Raw genomic sequence first — 20,327 nt, 5'->3', positions numbered from 1 at the left:
AAATTTGCTATAATTTTGGCCAGCCGAATCCTTATTATTTTTTTTTAATTCCTATCCTCCTTTTTTTTATTCATATCCTCCTTTTTTTTTTGAATCCTTATTTTTTTTGAATTCCTATCCTCCTTTTTTTTTTTATTCCTATCCTCCTTTTGGCCTGCCGAATCCTTATTATTATTTTTTTTGAATTCCTATCCTCCTTTTTTTTATTCCTATCCTCCTTTTTTTTTAAGCAAATATTTTCTACGCTTTTAGGTTTGCAATTATTTAACATAACAAATTCCATCTAAAAAAATGCATCGCACCAATTTTATTCCTATCCTCTTGCCTTTTTTTTTATGAAGCAAATATTTTCTACCCTAAATAATAAAGCTTAACCCCTAAAGCTATTTGTAACCCTAATATTTTCCCCCCATTTCTCCCTCCACTTTTCTGAGCCATTGGATCTTGCACATTTAGGCGCCATTCAATTTTAGCCCTTGATCATCTTACTTAATTAATGACAGCCGAATTTTGTTATCAAGTTTGCTATAATTTTGGCCAGCCGAATCCTTATTATTTTTTTTTTGAATTCCTATCCTCCTTTTTTTTTTCGAATCCTTATTTTTTTTTTGAATTCCTATCCTCCTTTTTTTTTATTACTATCCTCCTTTTGGCCAGCCGAATCCTTATTTTTTTTTTTTTGAATTCCTATCCTCCTTTTTTTTTATTCCTATCCTCATTTTTTTTAAGCAAATATTTTCTACACTTTTAGGTTTGCAATTATTTAACATAACAAATTCCATCTAAAAAAACGCGTCGCACCAATTTTATTCCTATCCTCTTGCCTTTTTTTTTTTTATGAAGCAAATATTTTCTACCCTAATTTCCATGTAAACTTGGTTATCTTACTTACTAAAGCTTATCCCCTAAAGCTATCATTAACCCTAATTTTTCCCCCTAATTATTCCCAACGTGGCATTTGTGTTCTCTATGCATATTCAAATTTTCTCTCTTTCCCATGACTATATTTTCTCTCATTCTTAACAGCTCCCACAATCTATTCTCTTATCAATTGTTAACGCCCCTCCCTCTCTCTCTCTCTCCCTCTCATCGGTATGCATCGCAAATTTGATACGGCAACGCAACGTGACGAAGCTGAAGCGAAGGAGATCGAGTGATGGTTGGTCGGATTTTTTTAAATGTTGAATCTGATGAAGCGAAGAGATTTGTGTAAGGTGATTGTTCAACCGAGAAGAGAAATCAGAGGGATTTCAGAAAATTCATCGGACGGTGATTATCATGATCTAGATTGTTATTCTTCAGAATACTCATCTGTTGGATTTGATGACCTAATTCCCTTTCTCCTGATTATCGATCTATCAAAGTCTTTTTTTAGTAATCATTGTAATTGTTTTCTTTTTATTTAAAAAAAAAATATTGGTTTGGTTACGTTTCATTTGAATTAATCTCACGTTTTGATTATGACATCTCTGATTAGGTGATTTCGATGAACAGTACCCCACAAGGATTTGACCGCCGCCGGCACCTGCGGTTGCTCTCTTCCACACCTCCAGTAGAGTTTCAATTTCCCCTTCTGTCTCACCTTTGGTGTTATGTTCGGTTCTGTTTCACTATCAGTATCTTTGTCATGAACGAACGGTTGCGTTTCTGGTATCGATCTTGGGGAGTTCTTCTCCTCTCTTAGTAAATTTCACGACATTTGTTTATTGTTGTGTTTTTGAGTTTTGATTTTCGGAATGGTTTGGGAATTGATGATGAATGTTTGGTGCCATCAAGATTGGTGCAATTGATTATTTGTTAAGAACTGTGAGTTTAGAAATTTGTTTCTGTGATATTTACAAAATAAATAAAGATAGTTTACCAGAATATGTAATTAGATGGAGCGGAAGCGAATGGGGAGTGATAGTTTACCAGAATATGTAATCAGATGGAGCGGAATCGAATGAGGAGTGATAGTTTACCAGAATTCTTGAATGTGTGATCAGATGGAGCGAAGTCGGTGGCGGAAGGTGACAATTCCTCACAAATAATCTTAAATTGGTTTCAGTTTTAGTCTTATTTTCGCATTATTTTCTTAAATAATCTTAAATTGGTTTCAGATTTTTTTGCGGTTTTGCTATATCAGTTATATAATTGAATCTGATACGACCGCAAGGGATTGCAGATTTGCTGGAGCAGGTAGGGAGGATTTTGATGGTGGTTGAGGTTCTTTCGTGTAATCACATAAGGATTCTTCCAGTCATTGAGTTAGAAAAGTTGTGGATCAAGTATTGTATTACGTTGAGTACAATACTGAAGAAGTAAGTATAAACTCATCATGTCCAGTTGCCTTATACAATAATTCTTCAAATGTTGTAATTTTTGTGTTGTGTATGAGTTTTATCAGAGTGTGGTTGTTTGCATCATAAATAAACATGAATTTATATTGTTTAAGTGATGAGATGATCATCTTGAAGTGTTTGTTCTTGAATCCTTTTTATTTAACATTGGTTCTATTAAGTTTCGAATGTCATTGTTGTTATTAGCTTCTGCTGTTGTACATATATAGAACCAAGTATATAACAAAGTATGCAATTCTAGGTTACTTTTTTAAAATTTTTGTACCATATGAAATAAAGTGTGCTAATTAAATGTTTGGTGACTTGAATCTTTTTGCTATTATTATATGGCATTGGTAAATTGTTTTGGTGACTTACATCATTTAAATTCTTAATAGTATGCTATACGATGTTTTTCATATTTGTTGATATTTTTGATTTTTTTTAAGGGTGCTGTCATGTTGGCTAAATGCTTGGCTAACCATGCTGTCATATTTTTTTAACTAATGGTTGGCAAACACTACATGATTTTAGTGGGATCTCTATGTTTTTTTTGGCATCAGTCAATTTGGCATTATTATCAAGGACATGGTTGGCAAGAACATAACTTATTGGATATTTGATACTCCAATGAAGTTCCTGGTAAACATGACTGTTGTAATGACTCATTTCCATCAAGTCTTTTATGGACTATGGTATGTCTATATTACTTTCCTCTACTTGAGTATATGTTAACTCCTTTGCAATAGTAATGTATCAGCCTGTCATTTTCATTAGGTCCTCTGATCGAAAGTTTAATGATATGCCTTTCTTACCCTTTTCCATGTATAATCTTTGCTTTTTGTTTTTGCTTCATTTCTAGCTTAATTAAGAAACATTTCTACTGCTTTTGAATTTATTTAGTCTTTTTCCCCTATTTTTATGGAAACAATTTTAGCCTTTATAGCTATGACTGTCATATGCTTGAAGTCAATGTGATGCAAAATACATTTACAAAAGTTATCATATGTTAACCATTTAACTTATGTACGTGTGTGTTTTTATAAGCCATGTTATATCTATGCATATTTATTTAACTTAAAAGTAATTTATTATGATCCTATGCTTTAGCCGTGTGACCAAGACCATAATATTGTCACACAAATATTTTATTTTTTTGGTCAAATATTGTAATATGTATTGCTCTTTAGAAACTATTTCGAGGACTCTGTTGGTTCTACTTTTGTTTATACAGCTATCATTGAGGAGTTATTAGTTTTAACTATAGTGTTCTTCCATAAAAAAGTATCTTCATAACTTAAAAAGAAATTCAAAAGAATTGGGTTATCAAAAACTAGAAGCATGCGAAGAAAAATTTGTAAAAAGATGTGCATAGTAACTAATAGTAGTTGTGTTGATCAGTTGACATTGATTCTCTAATAGGATCTAAAGATGTTATAATTTGTTAGTTGTGATTATCCTTTCGAAAGAAATTGATAGCTCAGTATGTTTTTTGTCTGGTGTGTACAATGTGGACATAAGTCTTTTGTGAGCCAAACTTCGGCGTCCTATATCCTCATCCTCTCCTCAATACCTGGTGTAAGTTGTGCTTTAAGGATCTTGGTTGTGCTATGTCATACATTTTTTGTACAAAGCCATACTCTTAAACGTTGCTGCAATGTGCCAATGTTTATTGTCCTCCTTCCATACATTTGCATGATAGTTTTGTTTGTTCTGTTTAGTGCTTAATATTTTGTTTATCTGTTCCTATATGTTGTGGTATCAATTAATATTCATATTGTTAGGAGGTTCTAAGAATCAACTATGATATTGATCGACTTGGTGTATTCTTTTCTTATTTGAAATCAATGTCATGTTGTTATATTGGGTGCTTTGCCGAATATTTAATGGTTCTACAATAATCCAACTTTGCTTTTAGGCTATGATGTAAGTTTGTGTCCATCTCACACACAAAGGAAATTCAAAGTTTGTTTTAATTTTAATTTTATCGTTTTGTATAGGATTGTTTGAAAGCTGTGATTACTCCATCAACCAAGTCAAGTGAAAAGAGAAGAGAAAAGGGAATATAGGTCACACCAATCGATGATGGTGGAACACAGATGTTTGAGATTGTATTGTAAACGAGCATAGTGAATGGATCTTGATGCTCTCCATCAATCTTTTTTTTTTAAAGACGATTCTTCTAATGTATTGTCTTCCACCTCTATATTTTCTATTCTCATTGCAATCGTAAATGTCATATGATAATGTTTCATAAATCAAACAATTGGGTTTGAATGGTTAATGAATTCCATAAATAATGAATTGTTCAAGAGAACTTGAATTTGATTTTAGGAGGACAATTTTTGGTCAAACTTTTCTTACTTTTCGACCGAACTCCAGATTACCATATCTCCTTTTTTCTTCGAACCAGATGGTTAATACAAAAAATATGATATAGTTTCATATGTTAATAACAAACTATATTCCTTCATCATTAAAAGAAATCTATTCTCATTAAAAAAACTAAATACCGATTGTTCAAAATATACTGCAGTTTGTAATTTTAAAAGACCCGTGCGACGCACGGGTCGGCGTTCTAGTATACTTAATTGTTTTTGCTTTATATTAATTTTAAAAATCATGAAATAATAAAATTATCCTACTGCCTAAGTGCATGATACATGATTTACAACAAAAAGTAGATATTTATAAGGGAATTCCACCGTTTTAAGCATAGGCATACTTAAAATTTAATAAAAAGGGTAAGTGTCAAGTTGTTTCATTATCCTATATTCTTTCTGGTTTCTATTATAAGAAAAATATCATTTGTTAACTTCGTTCAATAAATGATATATTTAGTGTTTAATATAGACTAAATACATCATTTATTGAAGGAACTAAATACATTATTTATCGAATGAATCTAAAAAATATACTTCTCTTATAATAGAGACGGAGCAGTATCAATGTACATGACAATTATCATGCTTCAATTGAACAAGGAGATTACATATTGGTTGAGAGGGAAAGTTGTGGAGATTACGAAGGGCATATGTTCCCTAGTTTGTGCCCAAAACCATATCCATGTCCTAGATTTATACGAAGTCACTATATTTCCAAGGATTCCAACTGTTCCCGTCACAGAAAACATATGGCGACTTTTTTTCTAAGGCAGGACAGCTCGAACATGAACGGCAGCAAAGCAATGGTAGTATATTTATGGGAAAAAAAAATTTAATTAACGCTTTATTAGTATTTTAAAATGACAATTAGCACGAGACAAATAAAATATATGAAATGTGACACTTAACATGAGACGAGAAATTAAATATGATCCAGGTAACAATTTGCATAGGTAAATAAAAACAAATATTGTACTTGGTTTTTGACCAGCCATGTCGTTAATCGGTTATGCATACACGTTTCACTAGAACAAGAATAATATTAAGATGGGTTCAAAAGTGTAGAAGATGAGCTTAAAGGCTCGTGTAAAACTGAATTTGAAGAAACAGCAATGGGACTTCCTTCTAACTGCAACATGATACTCCCCAGTATTTCAATTAAAATTTTCTTGAATTCTTCTTCTTTAATCATCATCTTCTTGTCATCTTCATTATTCACCGTCTTAAAGGCTTCACTAATAACCTTATCCATCTGTAAAATCAAACACATCGATAATTATAGTTAATTTTTTTTATTTGCTAGTAATATATATTCATTCAATGCAAGTATACCCGTCACTACAAGACAAAAGGGACTTTGGGACGGAATATTTTGTCGCAATGTAGTTGAAGATCTCGTCACAACTCATTTTTGGGATGAAATTAGCGACAAATCATTTCAGTCGCAATATTTGTTGGGACGGAATATGTTCATCTGCCACTAGAAGACACAGAGTCTGGGACAGAATTTAATCAGACATTGTGATGGAATCCTTTGAATCTGTTCCAAAATGGAGACAGATTGATATAAATTTCCGTCGCAAACATCATATATGGATGAATATACTGACTAATATGCATTGGCAACAATAACATACCTCTTCAATTGCACCAACTGGAGGTAAACCAGCAGATGGAGACACCACATCTAGTGTCACCTGCAAGTAATCCTTTGATATTTTTCCATTTCGATCTTTTGGCAGATTCCCTAAAGTTGTGTTCAACGTCTGCATACAAGAGAGTAGGTAAAACCACAAATAAAATATATCAAAGTGAATTAACAGCTCAGTGGCAATGGCAGGAATGAAAATAAAACCTTTTCTAATTCAAACTTGTTGGATAAGAGTCTCTTGACACCACTTCCATCAAAAGTGTTTTCACTGTGAGCTACAATGACAGGCTTCTCTTTAAGGCAATCAACCACACTCAATGCCACTTTCTTGAATTCTTCCAAAAATGTCTCTTGATCTCTAACAGGCCTATCCAAAGCTTGAGACAACAGTGCCGGATCCACAATGTTGTTAAAAACCTAAGTAGAGATAGCGACAAGAGGATATATATACTTGCATTAATTAAATTGAAAACAAGATTGACATTTATTTTAATTATGTTTGATCACACAAGTTATCTATTGTTGTTTAGTTTAAAAATTTGAAGTACTTAAACAAATAGAACACAACATGTTTCAATGCAAGGACAAGAACATTGTTGCATTAGACAGTCTATTACCCAAGAATCTGATGTAGGAGGAATTCCTCGATCAACATCGAGTCTTCCAAAAGCTTCAATAACAAGTTCGCGGAGTGATGTACTAGAGTTTTGAATCTGAGAGAATATGGATGTCATTTCTGTATAATAACTTGGACCGTTAACAAACTCAAGAAGATCTTCCCCATCCATGCAGAGTATAACAATTGGGTCTCGCTTCAGTCCAGCAGCCATGCCTAATAGAATGTCTGAGAGAACCTCTTTGAACTCACTCTTGCTCACTTTTTCTTGCTTTCCATGAGTGAATTCATTCAACACCTATACAACAAGTCCATCAAATTTTTATTCTTGTTCCAGTTCCATCAATTATCAGGCCGGGCATATTCATGTGCAGAAATTTTAATAGGACACGCATAAATTATTGAAGGAAATTGACGACTTCTATTGATCTTGAAAATACAATGGCAATCAAAGTCTTCTAATTCACAAAAATATAAATAATCTTAAGGAAAACAATATACGGAGAGCTCATATTTTTATTCGGTAAATCAGATTTGAAAACTTAAACTCAAAATTTGAGTTGTCTAGTTTTGATCGAATGGTCTTGACTTACAGATTGTATGATTGCATAGGTTCATGATGACAGTAAACTTAGGTCCATTCATCAAATATCTGACCACATCATTGATATATAATCATATTGCCTCTATTTTTTTTCTCCCTGTTTCTAAGGTATCTTTTATGATTGTGTTCCCATATTTACCATATTTGGTTAGGTAAGACACATTTGCTTTATCCCAAAGGATTCCATTTAAAGATCAATTTTGCCTTTCCACACAAGCACTAACTTCAGATAGCAGTTAGCACTAGCAATTAGGGTCTCTATAGTTCATCATTAACTATGATAGCAGACCAACTTTTTATCACTCTAATAATGAAGTATGCTCCAAGTTCAAAGACTAAGTGGTATGAGTCATCAATGGTATAGAACATACTATATGTTAAACTAAAACATATATGTCACTCATGTGAAAAAATCGGATGTCCCGCTGCCGACTTGAGGATTAGTCTCATAGAGGATTCAAATGGTTTAAGCCGTAATTATACCTTGGAGTGCGTAATGGATGTCAAAGATCGTAGTTACACTCAAGTAAAAGATAGTATTGCATTAAAGACTAGATGAGATACATTTATTATTCAACTCAAAATGGGGAAACTTATTTTGCCTGGTACACTTGCTGCGTTCTTTTTCTCATACTTTATGCTACAATATCTAGGCAAAACATTATAGGGGCATTTGAATGAGCTTTTTGGATTTTTTTTCCTTCATAACAGACACTTGTCTAAGTATTTAGAAGAATGTAAGAAATAACTTGAAATAAATTTATAGACTCTTTTAGCTTATCTTTATTAAACTCCCCTAGATAGATATCTCATGGAAACAGTTAAAACTTACCACATCCATTTTAACATACATATTCAGACGCAATAACTAACAAAAGCTGAGCACTTACGACATAAGTTCTCATATGATAGACAAGTAATGAATAAACAGTTAATTAAGTTTTTTATCCAAACGTCTTCCCAGTCTTAATTTTTAGAAATTGATGACGTCTACTGAATTTGAAAATGCAATGGCAATCAAAGTCTTCTAATTCATTCACAGAAATATAATTAATCTTAGGGAAAACAATATAGGGATAACCTATATCATTTATACGGAAAATCTGATTTGATCAAATGGTTGCAGATTGTATGATTCCATAGGTTCATGATGACAGGAAACTGGGGGTCCATTTATCAATTATCTATCTGAGCACATCATTGATATATAATCATACTGCCTCTATTTTTGTCTTTCTGTGGCTAAGGTGCCTTTTATGCGTCTTTACCATATTTGGTAAGGCAAGGCAAAGGATGCCATTTAAAGACCACCTTTGCCTTTTCACACCCACAAGTACTAACTTCAGATATCAGTTAGCACTAGTAATTTGGGTCCCTTCCCTTGAGTTCATCATTACATTAACTATGATAGCAGACCAACTTTATAAGTTTATATCACTCTAATTAAAAGTCTACTCTAAACTATAAATTTTCAAGTTTTATGAAGTACTATGCTTCAAGTTCAAAGATTAAACGGCATGAACCGTCAATGGTTTAGCATATACTAGATGTTGAACTTAAACATATATATTACCAATATGGGAGACACACTAATGAAAAAACCGGATGTTCCGCTGCAGACTCAAGGATTAGTCTCATAGCGGCCCAAAGGGTCTAAACCGTGGGAATACCTTGGAGTCTTTAGTTGAGGTCAAAAATCATAATTACAATGGCCTAGAAGAAGAAGAAAAAAAAGATATGTGTCACCAGATTCTGCCTGAAAGGAGATTGGCAGAAAAATGGCAATAAAAAGCAAAATTGAGCAGGGCAAGTAATTACAACCAAAAAGCATATTCCCACCGGACCGACCATGTTATCATGGATAATTAATTAGGATAGGACACTTCTGGGGCCAGCTTCTATAAAGTATCACATTAAAAATAATTTTAAAATTCATGTTATCACTTAAGTCTTTTTATCCAAGTTCAGAATTCGTCTTCAAGCAATAAGCTATTTTTGTGTGTGTTTTTGCTAATGAACCACATACACAAAAAGAAAGGGGCTAACTTGGTCAGGCCAAACATAAAGGAATTTCTTTCATAACAAGAGAAGTGATACCAATACATTGATAAATTAATTAAGTAATTTTATTTAGATTTGATAATATAATATTGTTATGAAAATAATTAAAATAAGAGAATTCATAATACTAGCACCAAAACAAAAGTGAAGAGCAACATATATACACATTACATCACTCATTTTGTTGCACACATTAGATTAGACATTACATAATAAAAAGAGAAAGGTTAATTACCTGATAGTAGATGTGATCAGAGTCAGGAGTAGTGCCCTGAGCAGGCAAACCAAGAGCAGCACCGATGTCAGCAACAGCGGGCTCAAGCTCCTTCAAGGAGAGTTTACCATCTCTGTCCTTATCCAGCTCATGAAATTTGTGGTCCACAAACTTGTTGAATCCTTGCTCGTTTCCAACCAATTCCATAATGTTGGAGCCATCAAGAACCTCTCCTCCTCCTCCGTTCCTCTTCTGGTTTTCCATCTACTGCTGATTCTTGTTCTTTCTTGTGGTTTATTTGACTGAGGGTATCAACTCAACAATATTATTATGGTGTTAAGTGTGTCCCCACATGTGGTTCCCAAAAGAAAGTCATACTCCTGTATAAATGTCAATTATATCATTCAAGCGTCACACCAAAAGGGCAACACAACATGTGCTCAAAGTCCTATTTCTTCTTTTAGCTGATGTGAACTTTCTGTTCTGTTCCTTTACTACTCATTTTTGACTACATTCATTATATTTAATAATTTACCTTTTTTTATTTTTATATCTCTCATTGTTTTACGTCGTATAGATCATCTCAGTAAAAAAAATTACAAATCTGAAATTATTTGATGTCATTAAAATGCATCAAGATAAGTGTTAAGACGTTGATCTTTACATACCTTAATGACATATTAAATGATTTCAAATTCTGTGTGGACATGTACATCTAGAGAGGGGTTATTTTTGTCAAAAGAAATAAATTAAGGGCTGTTTTAGAATATAGGAGAGAAGCAGCTCTACTCTATTGAAGATATATGACTATATTTTAAACAATGCCATGGGCCAATGGACCATACTATGCTTAGAAGAAAATACTACTGTGTGTGTGTCTACACAATCTGAAAAATAACAGCATTGATTGTCCATTATTTCGAAGAAGATATATTCTTGCATGAACTTTTACCTAAGAGATTATTCTTACACCCAACCAATAAAAATATGACACATGTTATTAACTTTAAAAAAATATGATTTTAATTAAGAAAATTGAAACAATAAATGGTGGTGGGTAGTTTTTGTTGGTTAAAGAAAGTGGAAAAAGGAGAGAGAAATATTAAAAATAATGAAAAAAATTATGATATTAATTATTTTTATTATTTTAATGAGATGTTTAATTTTAATTGGTTAGATGTAAGAATGATCTCTTAAGTAAGAGTTCATGTAAGAATTTCTCTTTCAAGAATACCAGTGAATACTTTTTGACCATAAATAAAAGCCTTATTCCAAGCAAATCCCTAAAGAATCCATAGCCTGAATACAAACTACTACCATTGGCTTCTGTCTCATGTTTCACCATGCTGCAAGGCCGGATGAACGAGTTGATAACTTGAATTAAGGCCGGATGAACGAGTTGATAACTTGAATTAAGTCATACATAGTACCACCAATTTATTATTAAAATTGAAACATTAATGATACGTATAAAGACCAGCCAGCCAGCCAACCAGTATTGACACCAAAATATGAGTGAGAGTGACTCAATCTCTGGATTACTCTTGTCCAAAGTTTTGAAGCACTCGTAACCAAATGTTAACAAAATTAGATGGATACTAGAACCATGACCCGTGCTGACGCACGGGTCTTATTTTCATGTAGAATAAGTCATAATAAATTTAATAATAAGCCGTAAAACATAAAGAGTACAAAATTTATGATACATTCCAAGCCATGAATCATAGGAATAGTAGAACTTTAATTCTGTTAAATAATAGAAAGTACACAACCTAGGGAAAATTGTCAGGCATAAATAGTTAACAATGAAGAATATTAATTTCGGTCAATCCTTCCAAGTACACAATTTAGGATACATTGTGAAAAACTTCGTGATAAACTACATTAGAAGTTACATCAGTGTCTTCACCATCATCATCAGATATTAATATCTTCAAACCTTCTCTTGAAGTAACCCTTGACAAAGCCACGTACAATTGACCATGAGAGAAGATAGACGATGGCAAATATACGCCAACATGTTTCAAAGATTGACCTTGACTTTTGTTTATAGTCATTGCAAAAGAAACGGTAAACGGAAACTGCTTTCGTTGAAACTTGAAAGGAATTCTAGTATCAGACGGTATCAAAGATATCCTTGGAATAAAAACTTTATCACCTATGTTAGAGCTGGATATGACTTTCCCTTCAAGCACAAACTTACCCATCCTTGTAATGATCAACCTCCGTTGCACAATCCCAAACTCTGATCTATATTTCTCAACAACATCACTGTAACTCCCACTTTTAAGCGCAACTTGTGATTTGGAAGTCCAGACGCAACTATTGTGTTGAGAAATTCAGGTGTGTGAACATCGTCCACTGCATCAGTACCTGTTTTATTTGCTAATGTGCTATCATAACTCAAATATATTTTTTCTTCTCCTGGCAGCAAGTCCAACACATACTCGTTTATCCGATCAACAATGGAATTTTTAGGGGCTAATATAGCTCTGTTTTGGAAGTAATCTATATTGCTCATATCTTCTAAAAGATTTGGGCAAGTGTTAGAAACAATTGAAGCAAGAGGATCACCTGATGTTATAATAAGTAAGTCAGATGGAATACTAACAGTAATATCCACATCATTGATTTCCCCAACCGTACCATCACCAATACTCAATACCCGATCTGAAAATAACTTTCTTTCTTCAATGTCTGACTCACGTGCACCGTGTAGAATTCTCATATTTTTGGTGAGAGTGAGAACCTCACAAAATCTCCAAAGATGAGAAGAATTAATTGTCGTATGTACAACTTCTGGTCTGATACCTTTGGGTATTACTGGTAATATCTGTCTGAAGTCACCACCAAAAACCACAACTTTACCACCAAATGGGATGTCTTTATTTCGCGCGTCCACCTTTTTAAGAATATCTCTAAAAGAGCGATCAACTACCTCAAAACAATGTATGTGCATCATCGGTGCTTCATCCCAAATTATGAGCTTTGTCTTAGCAATTAATATCGCCAATGGTGAATCTGGTTCAATGGTACATGTTGAACACTCGTCAACACTTAAAGGAATACAAATCCTAGATTGCGCGGTTCTACCACCTGGTATCAGCAATGCAGCAATTCCACTCGATGCAACCGCCAACACTATTTCACCTTGAGATCTCAGTGCAGCGCACATAGCCCTCCATATGAATGTTTTTCCCGTGCCACCGTAACCGTAAAGAAAGAACAGACCAGGACTACCCTCATGTAAGCTTCAACCTCAGGTAACTTGCCATTCAAAGTAACATTTGTGTCGTAGAAGCTATTGGTAACACCCATAGCACCTGATTTAAAATAGACGTTGGCTATAAGATGTTTAATTTTTTTACTGGTTGTTATAATATGTCTCAATTCCTAATACAATTGTTACATAATAGATATGCGTACCCATGTATTTCCGTGACTTGCAAAACTGAAGAAGGAGTATCACAGCGGACGTACCCTCATGAGCATTAAAAAAGCTAGTCACTTTGTCTGCAAACTCAGTCCAAAGAGAGACATGAATACGATTGCTCCTGTTAACAAAAAGTATTAACATTAATAACAACGATTATAACGTAATGTAAACATAAAATTTGAACTAATAGCAAAACAACCAAACATTACTCTGTATCTTCAAGAGTTAAATCAATGACCCTGCACTTCCTGCCATTTTTCTCTGTTTCCTTTAAAGTATCCTTTGCAGTTACATGACCAATGACATCTGATGGAAGAAGGAAAATTTCCAAGTAAGTATGCGATGAAAACGTGGAAATTTGACGTTAACAGGAAATAGGTAGAAATATAACAATGTTTTATAATTTAATTAAAATAAAAAATCCCTACCAATAGCCTTCTCCTCCTTTGTGCAACTCAATACTTCCTTGAGTGTCATGAACTCAAACACATTCATCTGAATTTCTGGAGTGTTGATTTTGGTGAATTTTGAGTGACCCATCATAGCCAACTTGTGCTTATGACTTATAAGCTTAAAAGGGCCATCATTGAAACCAACAACAACACTTTCAATAACATATGCACATCCTTTTGTCACCATTTTCTGGAATTTGGACACCAAATCTCTTCGTACAGTTGCCTGCATCCGACCACCCTAGAAAAAACGAAAAAAAACAAATTAAAGCACAGTTAGCAAAAATGCTTATCGCAACAATTCAGGAGCGGTTTCATAACACTTGTAAGGAGACACAAAACCAACCTTGTCATCAACCAAGAGGATTTTCATGAAAGTGATGTCGTTAAGATCCCACCAGTTACAGCCAAAAGGTTTGTGTAAGCGTTGGCCATAGCTTCAACAGACAAAAGCAATATACTATTTCTTAATCTATGGAATGTTGCAATTGAGAATTCATAAACAAAAGTTATTACTTATAGGAAATCAGCCACAACAATCACGTCAAAATGAGGAGCAGCCAATAAATACAGGTTTCCTGAATTTGTAATGTTGACTTTGCATAATCAATGAAAATTGAAGGTGGCAGCATCAGTGGCGCATCAGAAGGGGAATGTGGAGTGTGTTCTTTCAGGAAACAGATTTCGATGCACACAATGAAAATGTGTTATAGTGGCTTACAAAATATCTCTTATGGTGGGAGAATTATTTCAAACGATAAATTAATGAAAAATTAGGTACGTTGGAAATTTCCTCAACAATTATGTTAGGATTAAATACGTTGAGTTAAACGGTAATTCCATTTAAATAATGGTCACATCGAAAAAAAAAAGAAAATTGTGTTACAGTGCGAAGCCAATAATTCTTACGGCGGTATATTTATTTTTAACGTTAACCATTATGAAAAATAACTTGCTCTTAAATTTAATTTGAACACGGTGCTGTTTTTTTTATCATGCAATCTTGTGTCCTTTTTTTTTTCTAAAGAAATTTTCAACCGCGTGGTTTTAATACTATTTAATGTACAATTGAATGGCTCTAATACTAAAGAAATTGTGTTAAAATACTAATAAATATACAGTTGATTGTGTGTTATTTTATTTCCATTATACAATTTTCTGTGTTATTTATTCACATTTCAAATTTGGGATGACAATTAATATGCAATCATATGTTATTCTATTTCAAAAATTAAATTAATATGCAATCGTCTTATAAATGGAAGTTTTCAACCGTGTGTTTTTATAGCTAATAAATATACAATTGATTGTGTGTTATTTTATTTCCATTATACAATTTTGTACGTAATTCACTTGTCTAATTTTCAAGCTCGTGTTTTTTTTTTCATTTCGTTTTAATGGTATCGTGCTATACTATTTTCAATGCACCTAATTCACATTTCAAATATGGGATGGCAATTAATATGCAATCATGTGTTATTTTTATATAAATTTTCAACCGCGTGGTTTTAATACTATTTAATGTACAATTGATTGGCTCTAATACTAAAGAAAGTGTGTTATAATGCTAATAAATATACAATTGATTGTGTGTTATTTTGTTTCCATTATACAATTTTCTGTGTTATTTATTCACATTTCAAATTTGGGATGACAATTAATATGCAATCGTGTGTTATTCTATTTAAAAAATTAAATTAATATGCAATCGTCTTATAAATAGAAGTTTTCAACCGTGTGTTTTTATAGTTAATAAATATACAGTTGATTGTGTGTTATTTTATTTCCATTATACAATTTTGTACGTAATTCACGGGTCTAATTTTCAAGCTCGTGTTTTTTTTTCTTTTCGTTTTAATGGTATCGTGTGCTATACTATTCAATGTACCTAATTCACATTTCAAATTTGGGATGGCAATTAATATGCAATCGTGTGTTATTTTTATAGAAATTTTCAACCGCGTGGTTTTAATACTATTTAATGTACAATTGATTGGCTCTAATACTAAAGAAATTGTGAGCTTAGCTCAGTTGGTAGGACAATGCATAAAAATATGCAAAGGTCTGGGTTTCGAACCCAGCCACCACCAAAAAAAAAAAAAAAAGAAATTGTGTTATAATGCTAATAAATATACAATTGATTGTGTATTATTTTATTTCCATAATACAATTTTCTGTGTTATTTATTCACATTTCAAATTTAGGATGACAATTAATATGCAATCGTGTGTTATTCTATTTCAAAAATTAAATTAATATGCAATCGTCTTATAAATGGAAGTTTTCAACCGTGTGTTTTTATAGCTAATAAATATACAGTTGATTGTGTGTTATTTTATTTCCATTATACAATTTTGTACGTAATTCACGGGTCTAATTTTCAAGCTCGTGTTTTTTTTCTCGTTTTAATGGTATCGTGTGCTATCTATTTTCAATGTACCTAATTCACATTTCAAATTTGGGATGACAATTAATATGCAATCGTGTGTTATTTTTATAGACTAAAATTAAAATAACATGCAACCGTGTTATAAATGGCAGTTAAATGCAATTATGTTATAAATGGCAGTTAAAATTTCCTGCAATGAAATAAAATAATATGCAATCGTGTTATAATGACGTGTATTAAGGGTGAGGAGGTCAAACTTACACATAAATGCTTGAGAAAAGAGCGGGAAAAATCAAGGTTAGTTTTAGGGTTAGGGTTAGCTTGACCACAAGCTTTAGTAAGTAAGATATTTATTTAATTTACAATATTGATGTTTTTACTTACAAGAGGGATTTAGAAACAAATGAACCCATCATTTAAAGCCGGCAGCATGTACCAAAAAAAAAAGCTTAATTACTCTTTTGGTCCCTTAACTTATTTTTTGGTTTCGTTTTGGTCCCTTAACTTACTTTCTGGTTTCGTTTTGGTCCTTTAACTATTAAAAGTTTCGTTTTGGTCCCTTAACTTATTTTTTGGTTTCTTTTTGGTCCCTTAACTCTTCCACCGTCAACCACTTTGGTCCTTTTAAGTTAGGATGAATGTATTAGAGTTAAGGGACCAAAACGAAACCAAAAAATAAGTTAAGGGACCAAAACGAAACCAAAAAATAAGTTAAAGGACCAAAACGAAACTTTTAATAGTCAAGGGACCAAAAGAAAACTCAAAAATAAGTTAAGGGACCGAAACGAAACTTTTAATAGTTAAGAGACCAAAACGAAACCAAAAAATATATTAAGGGACCAAAAGAGTAATTAAGAAAAAAAAATGGTTTGAGGAATTTTCCATGAAACAGTGAAATCACAGGAAAGAAACAAAATATAGGAACGTCTCCTCTCACCAAACGGTGCAAAAACTCAAAAATATTGTTTTAGTATTCAAATATTTGTTTGCTCTAAAAAATAACAATAGAGTCGATATGTCCGAGTGGTTAAGGAGACAGACTTGAAATCTGTTGGGCTTCGCCCGCGCAGGTTCGAACCCTGCTGTCGACGACAAATCTTTTTTCAACCTTTTTCTTTCTATTTTTCTATTTTGCTCTTCGTACATCATAGCTAGCCGTTCATGGGGTGAGTCTATTTAAAATCATATTTTTACTTTTTTACTGACACTGGAGATTCCTTTTCTTTTCTTTCAAATGTGATTACCCTAAACATTTTATTTATCATTGACGAAAAGAAAGATCCGTCTTTTTGCTCTAACGTTTGTAAATCATAATCGGTGTCTTTTTATAAAATTTTGACACAAACAATATAACAAATATAATATAAATTTTTTATTTTTTAATGACATGAACAATATAACATTATATTTATGAGTGTTGAAAATAAAATGTCTAAATATTTCTTTTGAAGATTTTAGATTTAAATAAGATATCACTAAAAATTATGATTTATAGTTTGATTAGGGTATTTTTAGGATTTGTTCTTTATTCAATTCAAAGATATGATTTAAAAAATATTTGGCAAGAATTTTTTTCAAATCAAAATCGAATTATATCTCTTATAATTTTTGTAAGTACAAAAAGGTACATATCAATTTCGCGTATTCTGACACCAGTTTTACTTACTCTATTATGTGGTGCAACTACATTGGTACATATCCATTGCAGAAAAATTATATTCGGTACTTGTTCACTAGTACAAAAAACACTTATTAAATCAAGGATTTTAAATGGGTTGCTATCCACATGACTTAAAAAGTTGGGGTGAGGAAAGTTTTTAACTTCTAATGATATTAAATTGTTTTGACCCCATTTAAAAACTATATATCAAAATTCAAAGTTCCAAACAAAATATAGAGATCAAACTCCAGTGCTGGTTAGTTAGTTATGTAACTTTCTTGTATTGCATTCTGCCACATTATAATAATCCATTTAGACAATCCCTAATTGGGGACCTCACCATTTTAAGAATTGGTACTTGTTAGGTATCAAAGGTTTCACTTATGGGTTTGTTTGGATGACCAAAGAAAGGATAAGGAAAGAAAGTAAGAGGAAAGATTGTTAAAGGAATGAAAGTGAGTAGAAAGGTTGTGGAAAGTGAGATGATTTTATGGTTGTTTGGTAGGAGTGAAAGTGAAAAGAAAGGGAGAGGAAAGAATGATATGTATTTAAAAAATGACATTACTACCCTTATATTTTAAAATTGAAAATAGAATAAGAAAGAAGAGCAAATTATGAAGAAAAAAAAATCACATACATACAAGGGATTACAAATTATGTACGCAATACGCAGCAGACCCAATAAAAACATTATGTTTTTTTTTTAGAAGTAAAAAACATTATGTTGAAAAAATTAAATTAAATTATGATGTAAACAATAATGTGCACAATCCAAAGCAAAGACGTAAAGGTCTTTTGCTATGATGAAAAGCTTCTTTCCATTTTCTTTGCAATTTTGGGCGGAAGGTATTTTGATGTGGGGCCCATAAAAAAACAATCTTTCCTTCCCCCTTCTTATTGGAAGCACGGTTTTCAAAAACCTTTCTTTCCTAAGGAGTATCCTTCCTTAGACAATCAGTGGAAACAAACATGCTATTAGGGTATGTTTGGTTTGGAGAAGAAAGTTAAAGGAAAGAAAGTGAAAGGATAGATAGTATAAGGAAAGAAAGGTAGAAGAAAGTGAGATGATTGTTTTGATTGTTTGGTATAAAAGAAAGTGAATAGATTGTTAGAGAAAAGAAAGATATGTATATTTGCAAAATGACAATCATAACCTTAAAATGTTTTAGGTATGTGTTTGTTTTAAATTAATTATACTATCTACACATTTAAACATATTTTACTAATAAATATTAATTTACATATAACATTTGTTAATTTTTTATCAATGTTTTTTTTTTTTTCAAAACATCACACCAAGAGAAAAAAGAGCATGTTTCAAAATCATAACTTGCTTGCTTACCCACTTGTTGAAGTTGAACACATTAATATTAATAAATTATAGAGGGTATTTTTGACTTTTTACAAAAAGTTGGTGCTTCTTTGTGTTTTCCATCCAAAGAAAGGAGGAAAGTTTTTGAGAGTGGGTCCCACCTCAAACTTTCTTTCCTCTTCTTTTTTAAGTGCTGTCAAACCGTGGAAAGACAATCTTTCCACAAACTTTCTTTCCCTTCACCTCTCTTTCCTTTATCTTTCTCTAGATCCAAACACAACCTTAAGCTTGAGAATTGGTACTTGTTAGGTATCAAAGGTTTCACTTAAGCATTTCAATCTTAAGTAAGTTCCATCTTTTTTAATATTAAAATATTGAAATATAAAGATATAGAGTTATTGGTAAATGATTAACAAGTCTCATTTACGAAATTTGTATAAGATGTCTGGTTAGAGGTATGAAATGTTTCTATTTTTTGGGTTTATTTCTCTTCAAATCGTATACTTCATTTATTTTGATAAATGGATATGATATTTACTCATATAAGTGCATCCATACATTTATTTTTTGATATTTAAATAGGTCACACATGTACACGTCACTTATTTATACTTTTTTAATTATAGAATTTAATAAACATTTCATACCTCCAACCAGACAGTGACCTATTTATACATGTGTGGCCTATTTAAATATCAAAAAATAAATGTGTGGATGCTCTTATATGAGTAAATATTATATCCATTTATCAAAATAAATGAAGTATACCATTTGAAGAGAAATAAACCCAAAAAATAGATAATGTGTGTTTGTTTCTCAGAAGAAATTGAGAGAAGAGAGATCCTAACTCCTCTTGTATATACCGCCACTTTTTCACATAACTGCCACCCACGCCTTTGTTCTGAGTTCTGACAATATATATGCCTACTGCACCATGCAGATAATGCGATTTCCGATGAAGATTCTGAATTTAGAGAACAAATTTTAAATAATAATCTTTCACTCCAAAAGTATTGAATTTCAATATGATTTGGCTACAAAATCCTGCAAGCTTCAACAACAAAATGATACAATAAAGTTTGAGACGGACAAGAATACGTTGACCTTAGGGATTTACCTGCATTATTGCACAAACCTCCTTGGACGTAACAACTAACAAAACTGCATTAACATGAATGATAACCAAGAGAGAGTAGATGGAGGCGACAGTTTGTATACTTTGGAAGTATC

At 32.3% G+C, this 20,327-nt stretch overlaps 2 protein-coding genes, 1 long non-coding RNA gene, 1 other non-coding gene and 1 pseudogene across 4 annotated transcripts; 2 read left to right on the top strand and 3 right to left on the bottom strand.

Moving 5' to 3' along the window:
• Positions 1 to 2,256: 2,256 nt before the first annotated feature.
• LOC146943236 (uncharacterized) lies at positions 2,257 to 4,618 on the top strand. The gene is made up of 3 exons (XR_015033582.1): positions 2,257 to 2,300; positions 2,882 to 3,013; positions 4,319 to 4,618. It is a non-coding gene; the product is annotated as an uncharacterized LOC146943236 (long non-coding RNA).
• A 1,006-nt stretch (positions 4,619 to 5,624) lies between these two features.
• Positions 5,625 to 10,314, bottom strand: LOC146943235 (uncharacterized). The gene is made up of 5 exons (XM_085757325.1): positions 9,870 to 10,314; positions 6,971 to 7,267; positions 6,558 to 6,770; positions 6,340 to 6,468; positions 5,625 to 5,954 (listed from the first exon to the last, which is right to left on the bottom strand). The coding sequence occupies exons 1-5, from the start codon at positions 10,110 to 10,112 to the stop codon at positions 5,745 to 5,747; spliced, it is 1,092 nt and encodes a 363-aa protein (XP_085613451.1). The 5' UTR covers positions 10,113 to 10,314; the 3' UTR covers positions 5,625 to 5,744.
• Positions 10,315 to 11,543: 1,229 nt separating this feature from the next.
• LOC146943234 (uncharacterized) lies at positions 11,544 to 13,095 on the bottom strand (annotated as a pseudogene).
• A 2-nt stretch (positions 13,096 to 13,097) lies between these two features.
• Positions 13,098 to 16,538, bottom strand: LOC146943233 (uncharacterized; the record flags this gene model as incomplete). The annotated part of the gene is made up of 6 exons (XM_085750091.1): positions 16,510 to 16,538; positions 14,083 to 14,173; positions 13,713 to 13,977; positions 13,494 to 13,590; positions 13,329 to 13,402; positions 13,098 to 13,171 (listed from the first exon to the last, which is right to left on the bottom strand). Coding segments are annotated over exons 1-6 (630 nt in total), but the record flags the coding sequence as incomplete, so codon positions are not given.
• A 596-nt stretch (positions 16,539 to 17,134) lies between these two features.
• On the top strand, positions 17,135 to 17,216 carry TRNAS-UGA (transfer RNA serine (anticodon UGA)). Its single transcript has one exon. It is a non-coding gene; the product is annotated as a tRNA-Ser (tRNA).
• Positions 17,217 to 20,327: the final 3,111 nt, after the last annotated feature.

The sequence above is a fragment of the Medicago sativa genome, chromosome 3, assembly GCF_051527215.1.
Source record: "Medicago sativa cultivar Bolivia chromosome 3, Bolivia_mono, whole genome shotgun sequence".
NCBI lineage: Eukaryota > Viridiplantae > Streptophyta > Magnoliopsida > Fabales > Fabaceae > Medicago > Medicago sativa.
The sequence above is the reverse complement of the archived record's forward strand: the minus strand, read 5'-3'. Positions and strand labels throughout refer to the sequence as shown.

What these genes read in the sequence shown, in the direction of transcription:
- LOC146943235 (XM_085757325.1), bottom strand. Translation starts at nt 10,112, where the DNA reads ATGGAAAACCAGAAGAGGAACGGAGGAGGAGGAGAGGTTCTTGATGGC. An exon ending in ACAAGTTTGAATTAGAAAAG is followed by an intron (nt 6,469 to 6,557) that starts GTTTTATTTTCA and finishes TCTTGTATGCAG; the next exon opens with ACGTTGAACACAACTTTAGG. An exon ending in CAGTTGGTGCAATTGAAGAG is followed by an intron (nt 5,955 to 6,339) that starts GTATGTTATTGT and finishes TTGATTTTACAG; the next exon opens with ATGGATAAGGTTATTAGTGA.